The 20,055-nt window shown below is 41.1% G+C and overlaps 1 protein-coding gene across 2 annotated transcripts in view; it reads left to right on the top strand.

Annotated features, from left to right (window-relative positions):
• Positions 1–14,283, top strand: part of wdcp (WD repeat and coiled coil containing) — a 32,429-nt gene extending 18,146 nt beyond the window's left edge. For both annotated transcript variants that reach the window (XM_070885061.1, XM_070885060.1), the window contains exon 4: positions 13,993–14,283. In XM_070885061.1, the coding sequence (XP_070741162.1) occupies positions 13,993–14,168 (176 nt within the window). In that variant the 3' untranslated portion in view covers positions 14,169–14,283. The remainder of the gene's footprint in view (positions 1–13,992) is intronic.
• Positions 14,284–20,055: the final 5,772 nt, after the last annotated feature.

The following is a 20,055-nucleotide window of genomic DNA, read 5'->3' on the forward strand; positions in this document are numbered from 1 at the left end:
TCGGAATTTTCTCTCTCACCTATAGCTTGCTTCGCAGACTCTGTTTTACTGATTCTACTGCGGTCTGTACTCCTCTAAACTCTCACTTCTAAGCTCCAAATATGCTGCCTTCTCTTCCTTCCACCCCCACTCCCCATTCCCATGCTATTTGTGTTGGAATCAATTCTCACCGCAAAGTCTTTTATCGACAGTCACCTTGTGATCTTTGGACCTTTACATTGCTTCCCAATAACCAAAAATAGCACGCTTAAATTGAATAGATTTTTTATTTTCATATTTCTTCCCATATCTAGTAATTGTGGATGATAGCACTGTACTATGACTGTGAAGTCAGAATATCTGAATCAGTCACCTGAAAGAAAGAATTGCATTTATATAGTGCCTTTCACGACCAATCGATGTCCCATAATTCTTTACAGCTAATGAAGTATTTTTGAAGTGTAGTCACTGTTGTAATGTAGGAAATGCGGTCGCCAGTTTGCACACAACAAGCCCCCACAAACAGCAATGTCATAATAACCAGATAATCTGTTTTAAAGGGCCCAAGTTTCCACATGATTTGCGCCTGATTTTTAGGAGCAACTGGTGGAGAACGGACTATCTTAGAAATCGCAATTCTCCACATTTTTTTTTCTGCAGTTCTAGTCAGGTAGAACAGTTCCACTTTGGAACAGAATTTTTTCTTCAAAAGGGGGCGTGTCCGGCCACTGATGCCTGATTTGAAAGTTTCCACAGTGAAAACGTACTCCAAACTAACTTAGAATGGAGCAAGTGAATATTTTTGTAGAACTGAAAAAACCTGTTCTACACACTAAAAAATCAGGCGCAGGTTACAAATTAGGCGTCCAGAACGAGGTGGTGGGGGGGAAGGGAAGTCATTAAATTCTACAATAAATCCTTATTTATACTTGTACAAATATTATACAAATAAATCCAACCTGAATAAATATTTATAAGCTAAGAAAAGATGAAATAAACCATCTTCCTACCTGTGTGAAAGTGCTTCAGTCAGGGAGAATGCTGCAGCAAGCCTCACAAAACGAGGCAGCCGTTCCCGAACGCGGGGCGGGGGTGGGGAAGGAAGCCGTTCCAGACGGCCGGCGGGAGGGAGGGGACCGACCGACCGACCGGGGGTGGGGGGGGCGGGAAGGAACCGACCGAACGTGGCTGGGGGGGGGAGGAGGAAGCCGTTCCAGACAGCGGGAGGGAGGGAGGCAACCGACCGAACGCAGGGGAGGAAGCCGTTCCAGACGGCGGGAGGGAGGGAGGGAAGGAGACAGAAGGCTGCAGGAAGCCTCAGAAATTGAGGAGCCATTTCCCGACGGCAAAAGGGGGAGGTCGTCGGGAAGCGGCTGCCTCAACTTTCTGAGGCTTCCTGCAGCCTTCTCAGTGCTGATGTGCTGATGGCAATGTGCTTTTATTAAAAAATGTTCAAAAACTAAACAGCTACAAAGAACTACAAAAATGGCCGCGTGCCAATGTTTCCTTCACACTGCGTGTGCGCGAACGCTCCAACGCGCACGCGCAGCGTTGCCGGCAGGAAAAAAACTAATTTAAATAGTACCCACCCCCTCCCACTTACAAAATCGGCACGAGTGTAGGCTCCGCCCCCCTGGGCGCCGCGCCAAACAGACAAGGAGCTGTAGGGCGCTCCAGAATCGCGCATTTTTTTTCCGACGCCGTTTTAGGCGCGAAAAACGGGCGCCCAGCTCGGAGGGGCGCCCGTTTTTTATCGTGTGGAAACTTGGGCCCTATATGTTGATTGAAGGATAAATATTGACCAGGACACTGACCTGGTCTTTGAAATAGTGCCATGGGATCTTTTACATCCATCAGAGAGAGCAGATAGGGTTTCGGTTTAACGTCTCATCTGAAAGATGGCACCTCCGACAGTGCAGCATTCCCTCAGTACTGCACTGGAGTGTCAGCCTGAATTTTTGTGCTCAAGTCTCGAGTGGGATCTGAAGCCTCAACCTTCTGACTCGGAGGTGAGAGTGCTATCATCTGAGCCACAGCTGTCATAGAAACACAGAAAATAGGTGTAGGAGTAGGCCATTCGGCCCTTCGAGCCTGCATCGCCATTCAATGAGTTCATGGCTGAACATGCAACCTCAGTACCCCATTCTGCTTTCTCTTCATACCCCTTGATCCCCCTAGTAGTAAGGACTATATCTAACTCCTTTTTGAATATATTTAGTGAATTGGCCTCAACAACTTTCTGTGGTAGAGAATTCCACAGGTTCACCACTCTCTGGGTGAAGAAGTTTCTCCTCATCTCAGTCTTAAATGGCCTACCCCTTATCCTAAGACTGTGTCCCCTGGTTCTGGACTTCCCTAACATCGGGAACATACTTCCCGCATCTAACCTGTCCAGTCCCGTCAGAATCTTATACGTTTCTATGAGATCCCCTCTCATCCTTCTAAACTCCAGTGAATGAAGGCCCAGTTGATCCAGTCTCTCCTCATATGACAGTCCGGCCATCCCTGGAATCAGTCTGGTGAACCTTCGCTGCACTTCCTCAATAGCAAGAATGTCCTTCCTCAGATTAGGAGACCAAAACTGAACACAATATTCCAGGTGAGGCCTCACTAAGGCTGTGTACAACTGCAGTAAGACCTCCCTGCTCCTATACTCAAATCCCCTAGCTACGAAGGCCAACATACCATTTGCCGCCTTCACCGCCTGCTGTACCTGCTTTCAAAATGTATTAGTTGCACCATGTGGTATCACAATACATTTTGTGTTGTGTATTATGCTTTCAATAATGGGAATGTTACTTTAGTGCTAATCCTCAAACACAATAATGATAAATGTTATAGGTCAGTATTGAGCATACAAAAGCCTCATAGAAAATTTATAGAAAATATATGAAGGTACAGTAACATTCCTTGAAAACTTGTCAATATTATTACAGGTACTGTGCTGTCGTGTCGTTGTCAAAGTCACCTTGAAGTGTGTTGCACTGTTCCAATATGATGCATTTTGACTTGATCTGAGTATGGTTGCCTGAAATGAATACAGATGTTGCATGCAATGTTCCCTCTAATTTTTTGGTGGTGCGTGGCCCTTTTAACGAGCTGTCCGGCCCATTCAAACTTTCGCGCATACGTGGTCTTTCCATTTAAAGCCATGCAGGACCACCAGTCCGCTGCGTGGCTGCACAGCTTAATGGGAATATTGATTGCATGTCTTTTTTTTGTTTTTGGTATGGAAGTAGATGGTCAGATCCTTTCTTTAGGCGTAATATTGATGACCGTCACCACTGGCATATTTCAGTTTGGTCATATTTCCTTTTAAGCAATTACTCCAGTTACTCCAGTTTAAGTTTTTACAATAAGAAACAGAACTTTCTGTTAATGGCAAAAATTTGCATGGTATTGACTAAAGTAATGAAAGATTGATTGGGTACTGGAGAAGTTCTCCAGGATTGAAAGTTAGCAAAGATAAAATAATTAAATAAATAACTTGCATATATATATATATAATCACCTTATCACGCCAATTATTCCAACGCTTTCATCTTTTAACTTTCTCCCCAACTACTTTTGCTATTGGTATCAAAAACAATTTTTGCTCTTTTCTTCAGTGTCCTTTAAACACCTAATCATTTTTAAATCCATTTAAATCTGCTGTATTCCTGCTAAAGTTCTACCCCATCCTTGTAGGCTTTATGTAGCCCATTTTTCTTGCCTCCCTTTTAATTTCTCTGCTCAACAGTTTGTGTTTGTTTAGTTTATCCTTATTGCACTTTGATATGTATTTGTCTTGTATATCTGATATAGTTTTAAATGTTTTCCATTTTTCTTCACTAATCCCTCTCAACAGCATATATTAATGTATTTAATTTGCACCTCATTCCATTAAATTGTGCTTTCTTGTAATCATATACTTCTGTCCTAGTCCTTGATGGTGCCTATCTCCAGATCTGAAATGTGATCAAATTATGATCTACAAATGAGCTTCCATTACTTCTAACTTGCAAGCTATTAGGTTGGCATCTGCAAGAACTGTCTGAATTTAAGTTTCCTCTAGCCTGATCTATTGCACATGAGCCAAAAAATTGTTGTTGGCAGTATTATGGACAAACACAACACATCGGAATACCCTTTTGACACAAGCATTAATCTATTTGTTTTATTTCTATTTGGACTTTCCTAGTTAATAGTCCTCCATTATTACAATATTGTGAACTGTACAAAACCATCTAATCTCATCATAAAAAATTCTTTCCCTGCCCGCAGAGTTGAATAGCAGAACCAATTTGTTAACGCAGTCTATGATTTTTTGGGGGTCCAGCCACCTTTTGCTTTTTCCTTTTCCCCTGAGATAATCACAATTTCCTTGTCTGTCTTATTATCCTGTACATACAAAGCTAACTGTCATATTATTACTGTCCTTCCTGAACAAGCTATCTTTGAATGTTGAATTCACTCCCGTCTTTTGGGGTGTACAATGTCTGGACAATCTCTAAAATGCCAATTTTTTCTACTGCTACAGTTGCTTCAAGTTCCAGTATTTTATTCCTAATGCTTCCAGTGTTTTCGCAAAAGCTTTTTATAGATTCCTTATTTTTGTCAAAGATTCTTTAACCTATTTTTCTTTTACATTGTGTCTAAATTTATTTCCTTGTTTATTTTGTCTTCTCAATTCCCCCGCCACCCCCCCATCCCCCCCCCCCCCCCCCCCCCCACCACCACGACCATGGACAACCTCCAAATTCTGCTTTTTCTGACTCCCTGCTCCTTCCAAATCTAGTTACATAGAAACATAGAAAATAGGTGCAGGAGTAGGCCATTTGGCCCTTCGAGCCTGCACCACCATACAATAAGATCATGGCTGATCATTCCCTCAGTACCCCTTTCCTGTTTTCTTTCCATATCCCTTGATCCCTTTAGCCATAAGGGTCATATCTAACTCCCTCTTGAATATATCCAATGAACTGGCATCAACAACTCTGCGGCAGGGAATTCCACAGGTTAACAACTCTGAGTGAAGAAGTTTCTCCTCATCTCAGTTCTAAATGGCCTAGTCCGTATCCTAAGACTGTGTCCCCTGGTTCTGGACTTCCCCAACATCGGGAACATTCTTCCTGCATCTAACCTGTCCCGTCCTGTCAGAACCTTATACGTTTCTATGAGATCCCCTCTCATCCTTCTAAACTCTAATGTATAAAGTCCCAGTTGATCCAGACTCTCCTCATATGTCAGTCCAGCCATCCCTGGAATCAGTCTGGTGAACCTTCGCTGCACTCCCTCAATAGCAAGAATGTCCTTCCTCAGATTAGGAGACCAAAACTGAACACAATATTCCAGGTGAGGCCTCACCAAGGCCCCTGTACAATTGCAGTAAGACCTCCCTGCTCCTATACTCAAATCCCCTAGCTATGAAGGCCAACATGCCATTTGCCTTCTTCACCGCCTGCTGTACCTGCATGCCAACTTTCAATGACTGATGAACCATAACACCCAGGTCCCGTTGCGCCACCCCTTTTCCTAATCTGCCGCCATTCAGATAATAATTTGCCTTTGTGTTTTTGTTGAAAAGAAAAATCGATTTTGTTTTGTTTAATCTAACTGTATTAGTAGTCAAAATCTTAACCATATCCTAGCAACCCCACAATTCAGAGAAGTGCTCTTTCACCTTATTGATGCAGCAGCAAAAACCAATCTCACTAATTGTGTATGATGGTCATGGTAACCTTGGAGGTAAAATAGAACAGGGTTTTTGCTGAAGCTATTTTGAGTTGCTGAGATTGAAATTTTTGTCAAGTACCACTGGCACATTTAACATGCTTGATCCACTTTATCTAGTAAGGGAATTGAACAAATAAAAAATCATATCTGACATTTAATGTGGAGATGGTTAGTTATTGGAAAATTGTCACACAATATGATTGATGTTCACTAAAATTTGGTGAAATTTATTCCCCCTCTCCCACCCCCCAAGCCTGACATTATGTGACACAGAAAATACTTAGAGGTTTGTATTAAATTGATTTTATTTCCACAACAAAACCAAATAATTTAAAGTTTAAATAGAGTCATAAACAGCCTTATTTAGAAAATGTTCATAAAAGATCATTATTGTTCAGATCTTAATTCTGTGTATTTCACCAGAAAAAAAGTGTTTATTTTGGTCATACTAAGCCTTAAAGTTGACTCAATGACTGGAGAGCTGTTTGCCTACTTGCTATCTTAGCCGCTGTTTGTATAGATTAGCAAGGTCCCAGGTTCAACCCCAGTTTGTGCTGAGTTAGATGATCTCAACCGGGCCATTAAAAGAGATGCTATAATTAGCCACAGTTCATGTTCCACACACTTCCCACATCCTCTGTATTCAACCATCAGTGGCAGACACTTCATCTTTCTGCCCTCCTCTCTCTCCACACCCCCCTCCACCTTTTTAATGTTTTTTTAAATCATCTTTCCTAACCTTGTCTGTCAAACTAATGTTTGGTGTTCATTTCAATGTTCATTGAAGTACCTTGAGATGTTTTCTATGTTAATGGTGCTATAAAAATGAAAGTTGTTGCGATTTGATTAATACATGGTTTAAATTATTACAATGAACGGTGGGATGGTATCTGTTTTGATGCTGTGCTGGTTCTCTGAAATCTTCTGAACCTTATTGTTGCTCTCTGCAGCTCTGCTGATTCATTTACAGACTTGCAATGTGGCAGTAGTATTTTTCTTTTACAGTTGGGCATACTAGAAATGTAACTGAGGATAGGTGGGAAAGGGATAGAATAAATTAATAGACTGGTACTTGAGAGGTGATAATCAGTGATTGAGATATATTTATCCTGATAACCCTAGGTGAATTAGCCCTAGCTAAGTTTCTATCCTAATGCACGTAATATACTTAATTTTTTAACAGTATCATCAGACTGTTGCAGTTGAATGTTGAGTAGCGAAGTGTACAGACTTCAATATGTGATGAAGTATTTCATCTGTTGAAATTTCTCTGATTGCTACATTTCGAGTGCTCTCCGATACTTTTTTTCTCATGCACAACACAAGGTCTGCTTTCAAAGGCTAGTGAACATAAACATGTGTGAAGTAATTGGGAACGGAACAAGACCCAGATGAACAATTAACCCATTTACGCACATGCACTTTTGAAAAAGTATGTATTATTGCTGCAAACTCCTGATCTCTCCAACTGATGGTCAGATAACATTCTAGTAGATTGTATAGTAGACTAAAAAGGATGAATCAAATTTTATTAACTAGTTCTCTGCAGTATAAGCTTGGACCACACCTTTATTAAAAAGGTTTGAGCTGAGAAATTGTTGGTATCGTTCATTAGTTTTCATCCTTATAACGTAATGATCCCACTGTGGGATGGTAGAGTTGTGCCAGGAAAGGGGAGCCACAACTCCTGCAGGCCAGCTCCACTTGATTGTGCAAGTGGTAAATTAAGAAGGAAACTGGAAATATGTTAATATCTGTTTTATATCCGTATCAGTTTCTCGGGCGCTGTGATAGCTGCAGGTGTCGTACTACACCAGCGTCACACCATTTACTTGGGTGATTATTACTGGAGGCAGCTTAATTGCACCAGTTTTAGATTGAGCATCGTTGTACTACAGATATGGCAACGAATCGATAGCAAATACATGAATTCATGGTGAAATTGATAATGTTAGAACACTAAATCGACCTTATTGAATGTTGGGTTTATAATTGTGTGCACCAGAATATCAAAACATCTGAGATTGGGACTAAAAGCCAACAAATCCTCTGGACCTGATGGCCTACATCCTAGGGTTCTAAAAGAGGTGACTGCAGCGCTCGTAGATGCATTGGTTGTGACCTCCCAAAATTCGCTAGATTGCAGAACAGTCCCAGTGGATTGAAAGGTAGAAAATGTAACCCCGCTATTCAAGAAAGGACGGAGAGAGAAAACAGGGAACTACAGGCCAGTTATCCTGACATCAGTCGTCGTGAAAACGATGAAATCCATTATAAAGGAAGTGGTAACAGGGTACTTGGAACATCATAATATGATTAGATAGAGTCAAAATGGTTTTATGGAAGGGAAATTCTGTTTAACAAATTTATTAGCGTTTTTTGAGGATGTAACCAACAAGGGAGATAAAGGGGAACCAGTGGATGTAGTATATTTGGATTTCCAAAAGGCATTCAATAAGGTGCCACATAAAAGGTTGCTACGCAAGATAAGGGCTCATGGGTGTTGTACAGTTTTCTTGCTCTTTTCACTTCGTTGCTTTAAATGTCGAATTACACACACTCAGTTGTAGTAAAGGCAGGATCAGGTCTTTTATTTAAACATTCATACTAAACAAACCCAGTATGAATGCTACTGAGACACAAACACTTCACAAGCCAACTTTCTGCTTGCTCCAATTCCAGTGGCTGCTTGTGAGGCACACACCTTCCGAATGTCTAGTGTCAAACTCATCTTTATACCAAAAAAGCCTTTGAACTTTGTATAGTACATTTAGACAATTAACATGCAGATGATGTAGAATCAAAATGGCATTGTCCTGAAATCACAACTAACTGCTTTCTGAACTATACACAAACCAAATCATACTTAACATACAGACGATGTCATCAGATTATTATTCGCATAGTAACAAGTTACACTCAAATGCTTAACATAAGACAATGGGCTCAATTTTGGCCAGGAGTTGCTGTGTTTTTTTTGGAGTAACTTGGTTTTTCTGGCATAACTTAAAAATCCCCATTCTCCCCAATTAATTTGCACCAGTGTAACTGAGTTAGTTTAGTTTAATTTTTTTTCTCAAAAGCGGGTGTTATGTCAGTTCTGCCCATTTAGGCAACTTTGGCCAGCTAATAGTTACTCCAAATCTACTTAGGCCAGCGTATGTGGCCACTTCAGAAAACCCTTGTAGAGAGTTAAAGAAATTGGCACAGGTAGGTACATCGGAGGCCATTCAGCCTGGGATAGGGGCGGGAAGCGGAGACGACCTGCCTGAACCTAAACCACCAAGCCTTACAAACCACCAAACCTTATAAACAAAAAGTACTATCGATCTCTTAGAAATCTCACCGGGAGGCCACTCGGCCAAGGCTAGGGGCGGGAGCGATTCCAGTGGCTGGCATTAGGTCCCACAGAGTGGCTGCAGCAAGCACACGGAGAGGCTGGGGGCGAGGAGCGATTCCAGTGGCTGGCATCGTGCTCCACAGAGCGGCTGCAGCAAGCACACGGAGAGGCTGGGGGCGAGGAGCTACTGTGCATGCGCGGACACTCCACTGCGCATGTGCAGACGTCCCAGCACAGTTTTCGGCGTGGAACGCTGGCTCCACCCCCGACTCGACTGGCCATGCTGCGCGACTACAGGGAGGAGGCCGGACAGCGGCCAAAGTGGGAAGGAAATTTTTTGCCGCACTTCAGAACGGAGAAAAGCGGTGCAATTCCGGTAAGTGCGCCGAGAAACGGGCTGCTCCAAAGTTGAGGCCATAGTCATGAATTGCTATACACATCAGATTATTATTCGCATAGTAAGAAGTTACTCATACTGATAAATGACCAGCTGCTCATTTCAATGGCTAAATGGCACCACGCCGTCTTGCAGCCTGTTTTAAACCAAACTTGAATCTTCCAACTTTTAACCATTTCAATATCTCCAGACCGTGCCGAAACAAAGCATTTCTGAAATGCGGTCATGCGCTCTCACATTCCCCCACTTCTTCTCTTTGCCTCTCTGCAGGCCTTATCTGGGTAACATTTGTGTGTCCATTTGAGCTCGTTCAACAGCACTCTCCAATTGTCCTTGTTTTCAAACATGCCATCTGTAGTAAATCAAAATGACACGCACTATCAACTGAAACAACACCAGCATAAGGACAGGATGTATCATGTCCACAATTGCTTGATTCAAACTCTGTAGCTGTTGAAATCTTGGATTCCACTTCCACATTTCCTTCTTCCAAATAGCAGTAGGATTACCATATCCATTTTCACTTAAGTCAACTTTCAATTTTTGACATTTTCTACTGAATTCAATGCTGTTTACATTCAGAAATGTAAACTCTCAATCGGTGTCTTCGACCAAGGCTGTTGCCCTCTGCACAGTATTTAACAATTTTCTCTGCTTTATGGGAGAAGTGTAACAAAATAGAGTAAAGGATGACGGAAATGCTAAATAGTCAGTCGAGTGGCCCAGTCCTTCTCTAAGTTCACCCTTCGGAACTGCTGTAATTTTGACATTTGCGACGCTCCAACTTCTATTTCGCATCCTTTAAGATCATGTTTATAACTCTCACATTTGAGCCTTTCACTGAACACCTCATCAGTTCTGAGACCACCCGTTCCTACAGAAACTTTAAATGCTTTGAACAAGCTTCTCCCACTGCTTTCATCTCTGACTGTTCAGTAACTGTTCCTGGTGTATCTGGGGTGATGGGGTACTGTCTCTGAAGAGGGGAATCCCCTTCCTCCAGGACCACCTCAACCTTCATTTGTCCGGTGGACCCTGTCGATTTCCCACTGACCTTCCACACAAGCCTTGATAAGGGTATGGCCACCCCCATCCTGAAGTAAGGGTCCTAAAGAAACGATGTGTGTGGTTGAGGCACGGCATCCCTATAGAAATCCTCCCTCACCTACGTAATCTACTCCCGACCTCAGCAACTGAACCGAGGTATCATCCCTGTCTGTGACTAGCTTCTCTTTCCTGATTCTTCAACTTTTCTGTTAATTTTTCTAATTCTTTAGCCAGTCTATTGCTGTTCTCTATCAGCTGACGTGTCGGAATCCAGGCACTACCTGTTCCTTTTATGCGACTCCTAGCGGGATTCATCAACTTAGGCCCTTTTGCCTTCCATTGCTGTAACCCCTGTCTTACTTCCATGACTGAAATTCCTGAAGCTCTCTGATACAAGCTTTCTACCCTTGCCAACCATTTATCAAAATTATCATCCCCGCCCCAGGCATCTACTTTCAGAAGTACTGAAGGGGGTAGGAGAGTCAAAATGATCTTTCTGTGTATCATCCCCGTAATGACATAGCAATCCAATTAGTTCCCAAACTTTTACATAACTGGAATATATGTTCCCCACTTCCCTGGGTCCTTCCCCTGGTAATAATGCAAGCTGCTTTATTAACTGTGACCCTGAGTGAGCACCAAAGATTGCAGCTATTATTCTACCAAACAGGGACCTGGAGGTTGTTCAAAACCTACTACCTTTCCCCGGTGATTCCCTAAAGCTTGCAGAATCATGTGAACCCCTCCGTTTCTCTGATATGTTCCTTGACTGCCACCATCCCAGAATATTACACCACCATTGGGCAAACTTAAGATCCTGAAGTGGTGCAGGTCCCACTTCACTAAGGATAGCTCTCATGTACTGTAACTTTACCCCTCCTCGCTCATACCAGGAATCCTCAAAACCACTTAAGGTAGTGTTCCTTTCATGAGCACCATAGGGAGTAGAGGAATCATGATCCTGCTCTCGCCTTGACCGCAAGAGCGTGCTTCCCCCACTCTCCACATTACCGGAGGGTTGTGTGTAATGTTGTGGAGTGTGAAGTGACTGCGGAACCAAAGAAGCATCTAACTGTTCCGCCTCCATACCTAACGTTGCCACGCAAACCACAAGGGATCGACGCTCTGAAGTCAGAAGACAAAGGAGTTGCAGATGGGAACGGTGGGCATTCTCCCTGTCCCTTAATCCCCTTTTCAACTCTCTGACCTGGGGAATCCTCCGAATACCACCCGGTTTTATCAATTGCTGTCTCCGCTGGGCAACCTAATACCATCTGCTGCAGCTTAGATATTCCTTTCTGTAGATCTTGATTACGGTTTTGTTCATCAGCAAGATGTTGATCCAGCATCAGAACAGACCTGGCTGCCCCGAATGCCTGAACTCTCCAATTCTCTACTTCTTTACTCACTGCTGTTAATTATGCTGAGTTCTGAGACTTCCCTATCTCTAGCCTCAGCCTCTTCTAACTTTTGAATCCCCTGCAGTAGACACTGCAACACTAATGCTTTTCTCTTTTTATCACTTTTTAACCCAAACACTTTTATATAAAAAAAAAAAAATCTTTTTTAACTGGACACTCCATTAAGGACTGCCGTGTCTCTCTCCATCCTCCTGTCATCGTTTTCTGCCCAATCTCGTATGGTCCCCCTTTAGAGTTAATCCATTCATTAAGAAATACTCCTGAGCCTCCCATAACTAACTGGAGATCCCTTTAATTCATGACAACGAAGAGAATGCTCACCCCTCGAACTGATGTGTGGGAAACACTTCTTCGAAAAACTCAGCCAACAAACTTTTGAAAATCACGTCGGGGTCACCAATATGTTGTACAGCTTTCTTGCTCTTTTCACTTCGTTGCTTTAAACATCGAATGACACACACACTCAGTTGTAGTAAAGGCAGGATCAGGTCTTTTATTCAGACATTCATACTATGCAAACCCAGTATGAAAGTTATTGAGACACTTCTCAAAGGCAGCTCTTCCAATTTCCATGGCTGCTTCTGACACACACACCTTCCGAATGTCAGTGTCTAGTGTCAAACTCTCATCATTACTCAAATACTGATAAATGACCAGCTATTCATTTCAATGGCTAAATGGCTCTATATCGTCTAGCAGCCTGTTTTGATCCAAACTTGAATCTTCCAACTTTTAACCCTTTCGATATCTCCAGACCGCGCCGAAGCAAAGCGTTTCAGAAATGTGGGCTTGCGCTCCCACAATGGGGGTAATAAATTAGCATGGATAGAGGATTGGTTAACAGACAGAAAACAGAGTAGGGATAAACAGGTCATTTTCCGGTTGGCAAGCTGTAACTAGTGGGGTGCTGCAAGGATCAGTGCTTGGGTTTCAGCTATTTAAAATCTATATTAATGATTTGGATGAAGGGACCGAGTGCAATGTATCCAAGTTTGCTGATACAAAGCTAGGTGGGAAAGTAAGCTGTGAGGAGGACATAAAGAACCTACAAAGGGATATAGATAGGTGAAGTGAGTGGGCAATAAGGTGGCAGATGGAGTGTAATGTGAGGTTATTGACTTTGGTAGAAAGAATAGAACAGAATATTTTTTTAACTGGTGAGAAACCATTAAATGTTGGTGTTCAGACAGATTTAGATGTCCTCGTACTGGAAACACAGAAAGTTAGCATGCAAGTACAGCAAGCAATTAAGAAGGCAAATGGCATGATGGCCTTTATTGCAAGGGGGTTTGGAGTACAAGAGTAAGAAAGTCTGACTACAATTGTACAGAGCTTTGGTGAGATCACACCTGGAGTATTGTGCACAGTTTTGGTCTCCTTATCTGAGAAAGGACATGCATGTCTTAAAGGCAGTGCAACATAGGTTCACTAGATTGATCCCTGAGATGAGAGGGTTGTCCTATGAGGAGAGATTGAGTAGATTGGGCCTATACTGTCTGGAGTTTAGAAGAATGAGAGGTGATCTCATTAAAACACATAATCTGAAGGAGATTGCCAGGGTAGATGCTAAGAGGTTGATTCACCTGACTGGAGAGTCTAGAACTAGGGGGCATAGTCTCAGGATAAGGGATCGGCCATTTAAGACTGGAATGAGGAGGAATTTCTTCACTGAGGGCTGTGAATCTTTGGCATTCTCTGCCCCAAAGGGTTGTGGATGCTCGGTTAATGAATATATTCAAGAATCTATTTTTGGATATTAAGGGAATCAAGGGATATGGAGATCGGGCGGGAAAGTGGAGTTGAGGTCAAAGATCAGCCATATTATCATACTGAATGGTGGAACAGGCTCGAAGAGCCATATGGCCTACTCCTGCTCCTAATTCTTATGTTTTTATTGAGGTTTCTGAAAAAATGAATTAAACTATTTTGCAAGAACTGGGATTGTAAGTGATGTGTATTTCTGATTTTTTTGTTGTAAACATTATTTGCTTAATAAACTATGAATTGGAGCATTTAATGTTTATTTGGTCGGTTTGTTTCATTTGTGTGTTATGAATATCATCGTGTAGTAATCTTTATATTTTCACTTGTAGGTTCTAACTGGATAATTCTAACGGCAGATAGAGATGGATTTGCTCCATTAACATTCAAACCCAAACAGGAGGTTATGATTCGTGATGGGAAGCAAACTACAGGACCTCTAGAATTCCCACCACCTCCATCTCCAACCGACTGTATCAATTTGGAAAATCAGAAGAGTACAGCGTAACGTTCACTTGCACACATTGTCATGAAATCTTACAGGCTTCTTTTATAACCCAGTTATTAATTGTGGTGTTCTTATATGAGCAGTGGAGTAATAAAATGGTTTGAGTTTCTATCAATTATGTTAGCAGGTGGCTATGCATAGAGTGTCAGATAGTTTTCTTTCTGCTGGGATCATCATAGGCACAGGTGTAGGGCATTCAGCCCCTAGAGCCAGTTCTGTCATTTAATGAGATCATGGCAGATCTCTATCTTAACTCCATCCACCTGCCTTGGCTAGCAAAAATCTATTATTCTCAGATTTTAAAATTTTAATTGAGCTAGCCTCTGCTTTTTGTGGGAGAGGGGTTCCACACTTCTACTACCCTTTGCGTGCAGAAGTGTATCCTAACTCCCCGTGAAGGGCCTGGTGCTTGTCCTAGCCTCCCCCACCAGCGGAAAAACATTCTCTTTATCTACCCTATCAATTCCTTTCAAATTCCTTAATAACCTCAATTAAATCATACCTTAAAGCTCTCTATTTCAGGAATACAAGCCTAGTTTACAAGCCTGACTATTATATTTTAGTGCAAAAGCAAAATATTGCGGATGCTGGAAATCTGAAATAAAAACAGAAAATGTTGGAAATACTCAGCAGGTCAAGCAGCATCTGCGGAGAGAGAAGCAATTAATGTTTCAGTTCGATGACCTTTCGTCAAAGTTCTGAAGAAAGGTCATCGACCTGAAACATTAACTCTGTTTCTCTCTCCACAGATGCTGCCTGAGCTGCTGAGTATTTCCAGCATTTCCTGTTATATTTTAGTGACCAGGGCCTTGTATAGCTGTAGCAAAATTTCCTCCCTTTATATTCCAACCCCTAGTTCGAAAGCCTAACATTCCATTAGCCCTTTTGATTATTTTTTTGTACCTGACTACATTTTAGTGATCTGTGTACATGGTCCCCTAAATCTCTTTGGACCTCCACTGTTCCTAGCTTTTCACCATGTAAATAATACTCGGACCTTTCCTTTTTTTGGTTCAAACTGGAGAACCTCTCAATTACCTGCATTGAAATCCGTCTGCCACTGTTTTGCCCACTCATTTAATCTGTCAATGTCTTTTTTGTCATTTTATTTCCATCTACACTACTTACTATACCACCAAGCTTTGTGTTATCGGCAAACTTGGAAAAATGTGTTATCTAAGTCACAATAAATATAGTGAATAGATGAGGCCCCAGCACAGAACCCTGTGGGACACGGCTAGTCAATTCAAGTACATACCCACTATCCCTAATTCTCTGTCTTCTACTGCCTAACCAATCTCATAATCACACCAATAATTTGCCTTCAATTCCACGAGGTTTAATTTTAGCTAACAGTCTCTTGTGTGTGGAACCTTATCGAATGCCTTCTGGATGTCCATATAAACAACATCCTTAGACATTGTCCTGTGGCTGACTGGGAGAGATTTTCCTGGATCTGCACGTGGGTGCACTGGATTGCCGGGTCAACCGAATGTTGGAAAATCAGGTGGGTTGGAGCTTGCCTCCTTAAAGGAAGCTGTCAATTGTTCTCCATTAATTTAAATAGAAGGAAAATCCGATTGGTTCCTTTACAGGCAGCGCTCTGGCCTGACTGATTGATTGACTAGATGCAGTGAGTACTGGAACAATCAATCAGTGAGTCTGGGTGCAAACCCAGTATTTCCTCTTGTATCGTTTAACAACTTTGTGTACTGCCTAAATGGCTAATCCTTACTTCCTTGCTATTAGAAGTTTGAGTTCGGGCGCGTGAAGATAGTTCCCTAATTGAAGGATTCAAATTGGAAATAAACAGTACAAAAAAATTTAAATTCTAGACTGCCTATTTAGACTAAAAATCCATGGCCCTTCTGATGCATTCTTTCCATGAGTCATGCAGGAGTGTGCCGGAAGGGACAGAAAATAGACCAGGGCATGGATATGCTGGGTCCTGGCCTAACCTCGTGATTTTTACAGACTTTGTAAGATTAAGAGTCTCTATCCTCCCCTTACAATATCAGAGGCATAAGAGGGGGCTAGACTAGGGACTGAGATCTTATGGTAAGGGTTCCTGAGTCCCTGACTTAGTAACAGATTGAGTAGTAGGAGTTGGGGTCCACATGGGCATCCAGGCCAAGGATCATATTTCTTTATTGATTCCTTATAAAAGGGGACCAGTTGAGCATCCCCCTCCACCACCTGCCCAAACGCCCTGGAACTGGCACCACTTGTCACAATTTACCCTTTGAGAACAAGGTGGACACTCAATATGGACCCCTAATGGTGTAGGTGCCTACCTGGACCACAAATCAAGGAACCTCCCCCGGACGGTTCATGCTCTGAAGGGGATCAGCAGCAGAGGTCTTGGGTGGGTGTATCCTGACATTTACTGAGGGATGTGTTCCCTATCCCCCACCCCTGGCAGATTTTTAATCTTCATTGTACAGTAACTAAACCAATCGTTTGAAAAGTACATCCTGACTCAAATTTTGAGATTAAACATTATAGCCTGGTAAGATTTCTCTTGGCACTGCTGTTACAGGTAATGAAAACAGGAGGGGACGGTGTCTACTGAATTATAAAAATTTAATCTGAAATACTTAAAACACAGTAGAGATTATAGAAAATTCTATGAAAGTAAAGACTACTGATTTTCTTGGTGTCATTTCTAGAATTCTAAAATGCCACGTGTTTAGCAAACATGGTTTTAAGATGCAGAATCTCATTTGATTCATTTTTGGTGGCCATCTTGCATTTCAAAACAAGATCTACCTTTCCATTTTTGAAAATGCCATAGAATTTGATTGTTCAGGTTAAATTGCTTGAACCTTTAATGTAACCTGTTTTAAATTGCTTAGTTAGATTTCTTGCATGATCCTTTCAGATTGTTAAACTATAAATACCTTTGTGAATTACTACAATTTTAGTTTAAAACAGCTCTCCATCTCATCCACCTCCATAACTCAAGGCAACCAGAAAAACATAAAAAATAGGAGCAGGAGTAGGCCATTCAGCCCTTTAAGTCTGTTCCGCCATTCAATAATATCATGACTGATCTACCTCAACTCCACTTTCCGGCACTATCCTCATATCTCTTGGTTCCATGAGTGTCCAAAAATCTATCGATCTCTGTCTTAAATATACTGAACAACTGAGCATCCATAACTCTCCAGGGTAGAGAATTCAAAAGATTCACAACCCTTTGAGTGAAGAAATTTTCTTCACTTTATGTCCTAAATGGCCCACCCCTTATTCTGGGACTGTGATCCCCTAGGTCTAGACTCCCCAGCTAGGGGAAACATCCTCTCAGTATTTAAATTGAAAAATCTAAAGGCCACAGCGGCATTATTCACTTTTACACTTGCCAACATGCAATTTCCTGTCCATTTATTTAATGAACAGAGGATTGTGGCTGGCATATCCAGAAACAGAAAAGTGCAGCCCATCTGTAGGACATCTAATCAGTGTGGTATTTTTGTAGTCACTGGAAGATTGGGGTACCATTTGGAGATTAAGAAATAAATCAGCAGCATTAGACCACAATTACTATCTTTCCTTGTTGTAGAAGCTGGTAGTGATGCCTGCAACAAAAGTCTTGTTTGTGAGAGATCACTTCTGAGTAGGGTAAGTAACATAAATCTTGGAAGCCTGACATTTACTTATGTGAAATAACCTGGAAGGTGGAGGCCATGATTGTAGCAGATTGGTTTTATCATTAAGTGAGATGAAGTCCAAAATGATTTTAAGACTCGTGTAGTTTTACACCTACTTTCCACTGTTGTAAAATCAACTGTATTTTTTGGCACTGGAATGAGCAAAAATAAGAAATTAATAGCAAAAAAATGGGAAATCAAGGAGTGTTTTTTAATCTGATATTCATATTACAACCCATTAAATTACTGAAGCATTTCGTAACCTCAGTCCAATATCATCACATTGTCAAGAATAGATTTTTGAAATCTAAAGTCAGCAGGCTAGATTTTCTGCTACTGCGATCTTACAGTGGCATGTCTTCAGCACCACAAAGCTGCCCTTGCAGTTTTCCAGCCTCTGGTCATTTAAATCATTTTGACGGGTTTCCCTTCATCTTCCGAGGAGTTTGGAGGTGGCTCAAAGATTGTGCCAGATTTTGGGTAATTCCGCAGCATAGCTTGGGTAAGCTGCCATCGGCTTCTGAGCTGCCAGTTCAAGTTATTTATAAAATATTTCTTTCAATTCACTGCCCAAGACAATATTGGGCACCAAGTATAAACAGGCGTTACTGATGTCCAATGTTGCTATGGTGCAAATGACAAATATATCAGATTAAGTATTCCCATCATTTGTGCAGTGTCTGAATATGCCCATGGGTATTTGGGTGGATGTATTCTATGCATCATTAGTTTTGGCAAAATATTCAAAAAGTATGCAGTGCCTGCGGAATAATTCAGGAGCAATGTCCTACCCACATCCGCTGGAGTGACACCGACTGCCTAGTGTAATTTTCAACTGAAATTCTACCACAGTGTATTTGCAGTTTAAAAAAAAAGAAAGATTTTTGTCATGAAGTATTTACTGTGATCTCTCAAGTTGCCTGTTTAAGATCAGCTAATTTAATATGCACTTTCGATGACATAAGAGAAATCCACAATTATTGTTCAAAACTTGATTTTGTTCAACTGGTTATATCTATTATTGCAGCAAAGATTTGTGACAATTGTGAAGAAAGATGTCTGGAAACTGTCAACTTGTAAATTGTTTGATGCACTTTTGCTCTTGAAAATTATATGCTATATTTGGAATAGCTTGTACTCCAAAGAAAACCTTGCATTGAACAACTCTGGGTGAACTGATCCCTTAATATTACAATTGATGGCTTTTTTTTTTGCTTTGCTGTCGAACTTACTGATGCATCTGGAAACGGCACATAATAACATTGGGTTATTTCTCTGGCTGTAGTCATTAGGGGTGATTTACTGAGTACATGCTAGCAACAGGGAGCCTGCCCACCACCAGTTTATATCGATAAATTACCCTTGTTGTGCTTTTTTCTGGATCGATCACTGTATTAGTGGGCAAAATGTGCTATTGCTGCAATATTTTGGAGATAGCCATCCAAAACAGGAAGGTTGTACTTAGGCTTTAGGAACAACAGTCCAAGATCTTCTGAGTCTTGGTCAGAATCCATACTGGTGAACTATGTGTTTTCCTTCATGTTTATATATTTATTTAAAAATGTAGTTACTGTATTTTACATTTTAGATTATATTTGTTATAATTCATGTAATTAAATATCCATTGTTGGAGAAACTATCTGTAAAAGGATATTTTGGAGTGTATTGGTCTTTGTGTAGTCTTTAGAAATAAATAATGGTCTGTCTTTACAAAATATTTATTTGATTTAAAATAGGTTTTTGATGTGAATTCTTTTGTACTACACCAGTTGCTTGCAGCAGGACTTTAGAGAATTGCATACAGAAAAATCTCTTTTTTGATTCAAACTTTTGTGCTAGTTTGGACAGGATAAATCTGGATAGTTTTATAAAATTGCTTGTTTAGCCAAGGTTGAAAATTCCCACATTTCCATATATTTCTGTACTCTTGTAATTGATGATCAATTTTCTCCATTAATTGACATTTATCTCCAATACTAAATTGAGCTGGTGTTTAAGTTCAAGAGCAATGTTTATTGGAGGCTTTATTTTATGCCACTTTCATTTTAAAACCTAAGTTGGCTCTATAACCATTTGTTCAACAAATTTGATAGCTGTGAAATGATACCAAAACGATTAAATTGTTTACATATTAAATCATGTTTCCTCATTTACTCTGATACCACGTACCAGCTTTGATCTTATTAAAACTGCAATTCATTCCGTAGCTGTTATAAATAAGAGAAAAACATCCATGA

This window comes from Pristiophorus japonicus, chromosome 7 (assembly GCF_044704955.1).
Source record: "Pristiophorus japonicus isolate sPriJap1 chromosome 7, sPriJap1.hap1, whole genome shotgun sequence".
In the NCBI taxonomy this organism is placed as follows: Eukaryota; Metazoa; Chordata; class Chondrichthyes; family Pristiophoridae; genus Pristiophorus; species Pristiophorus japonicus.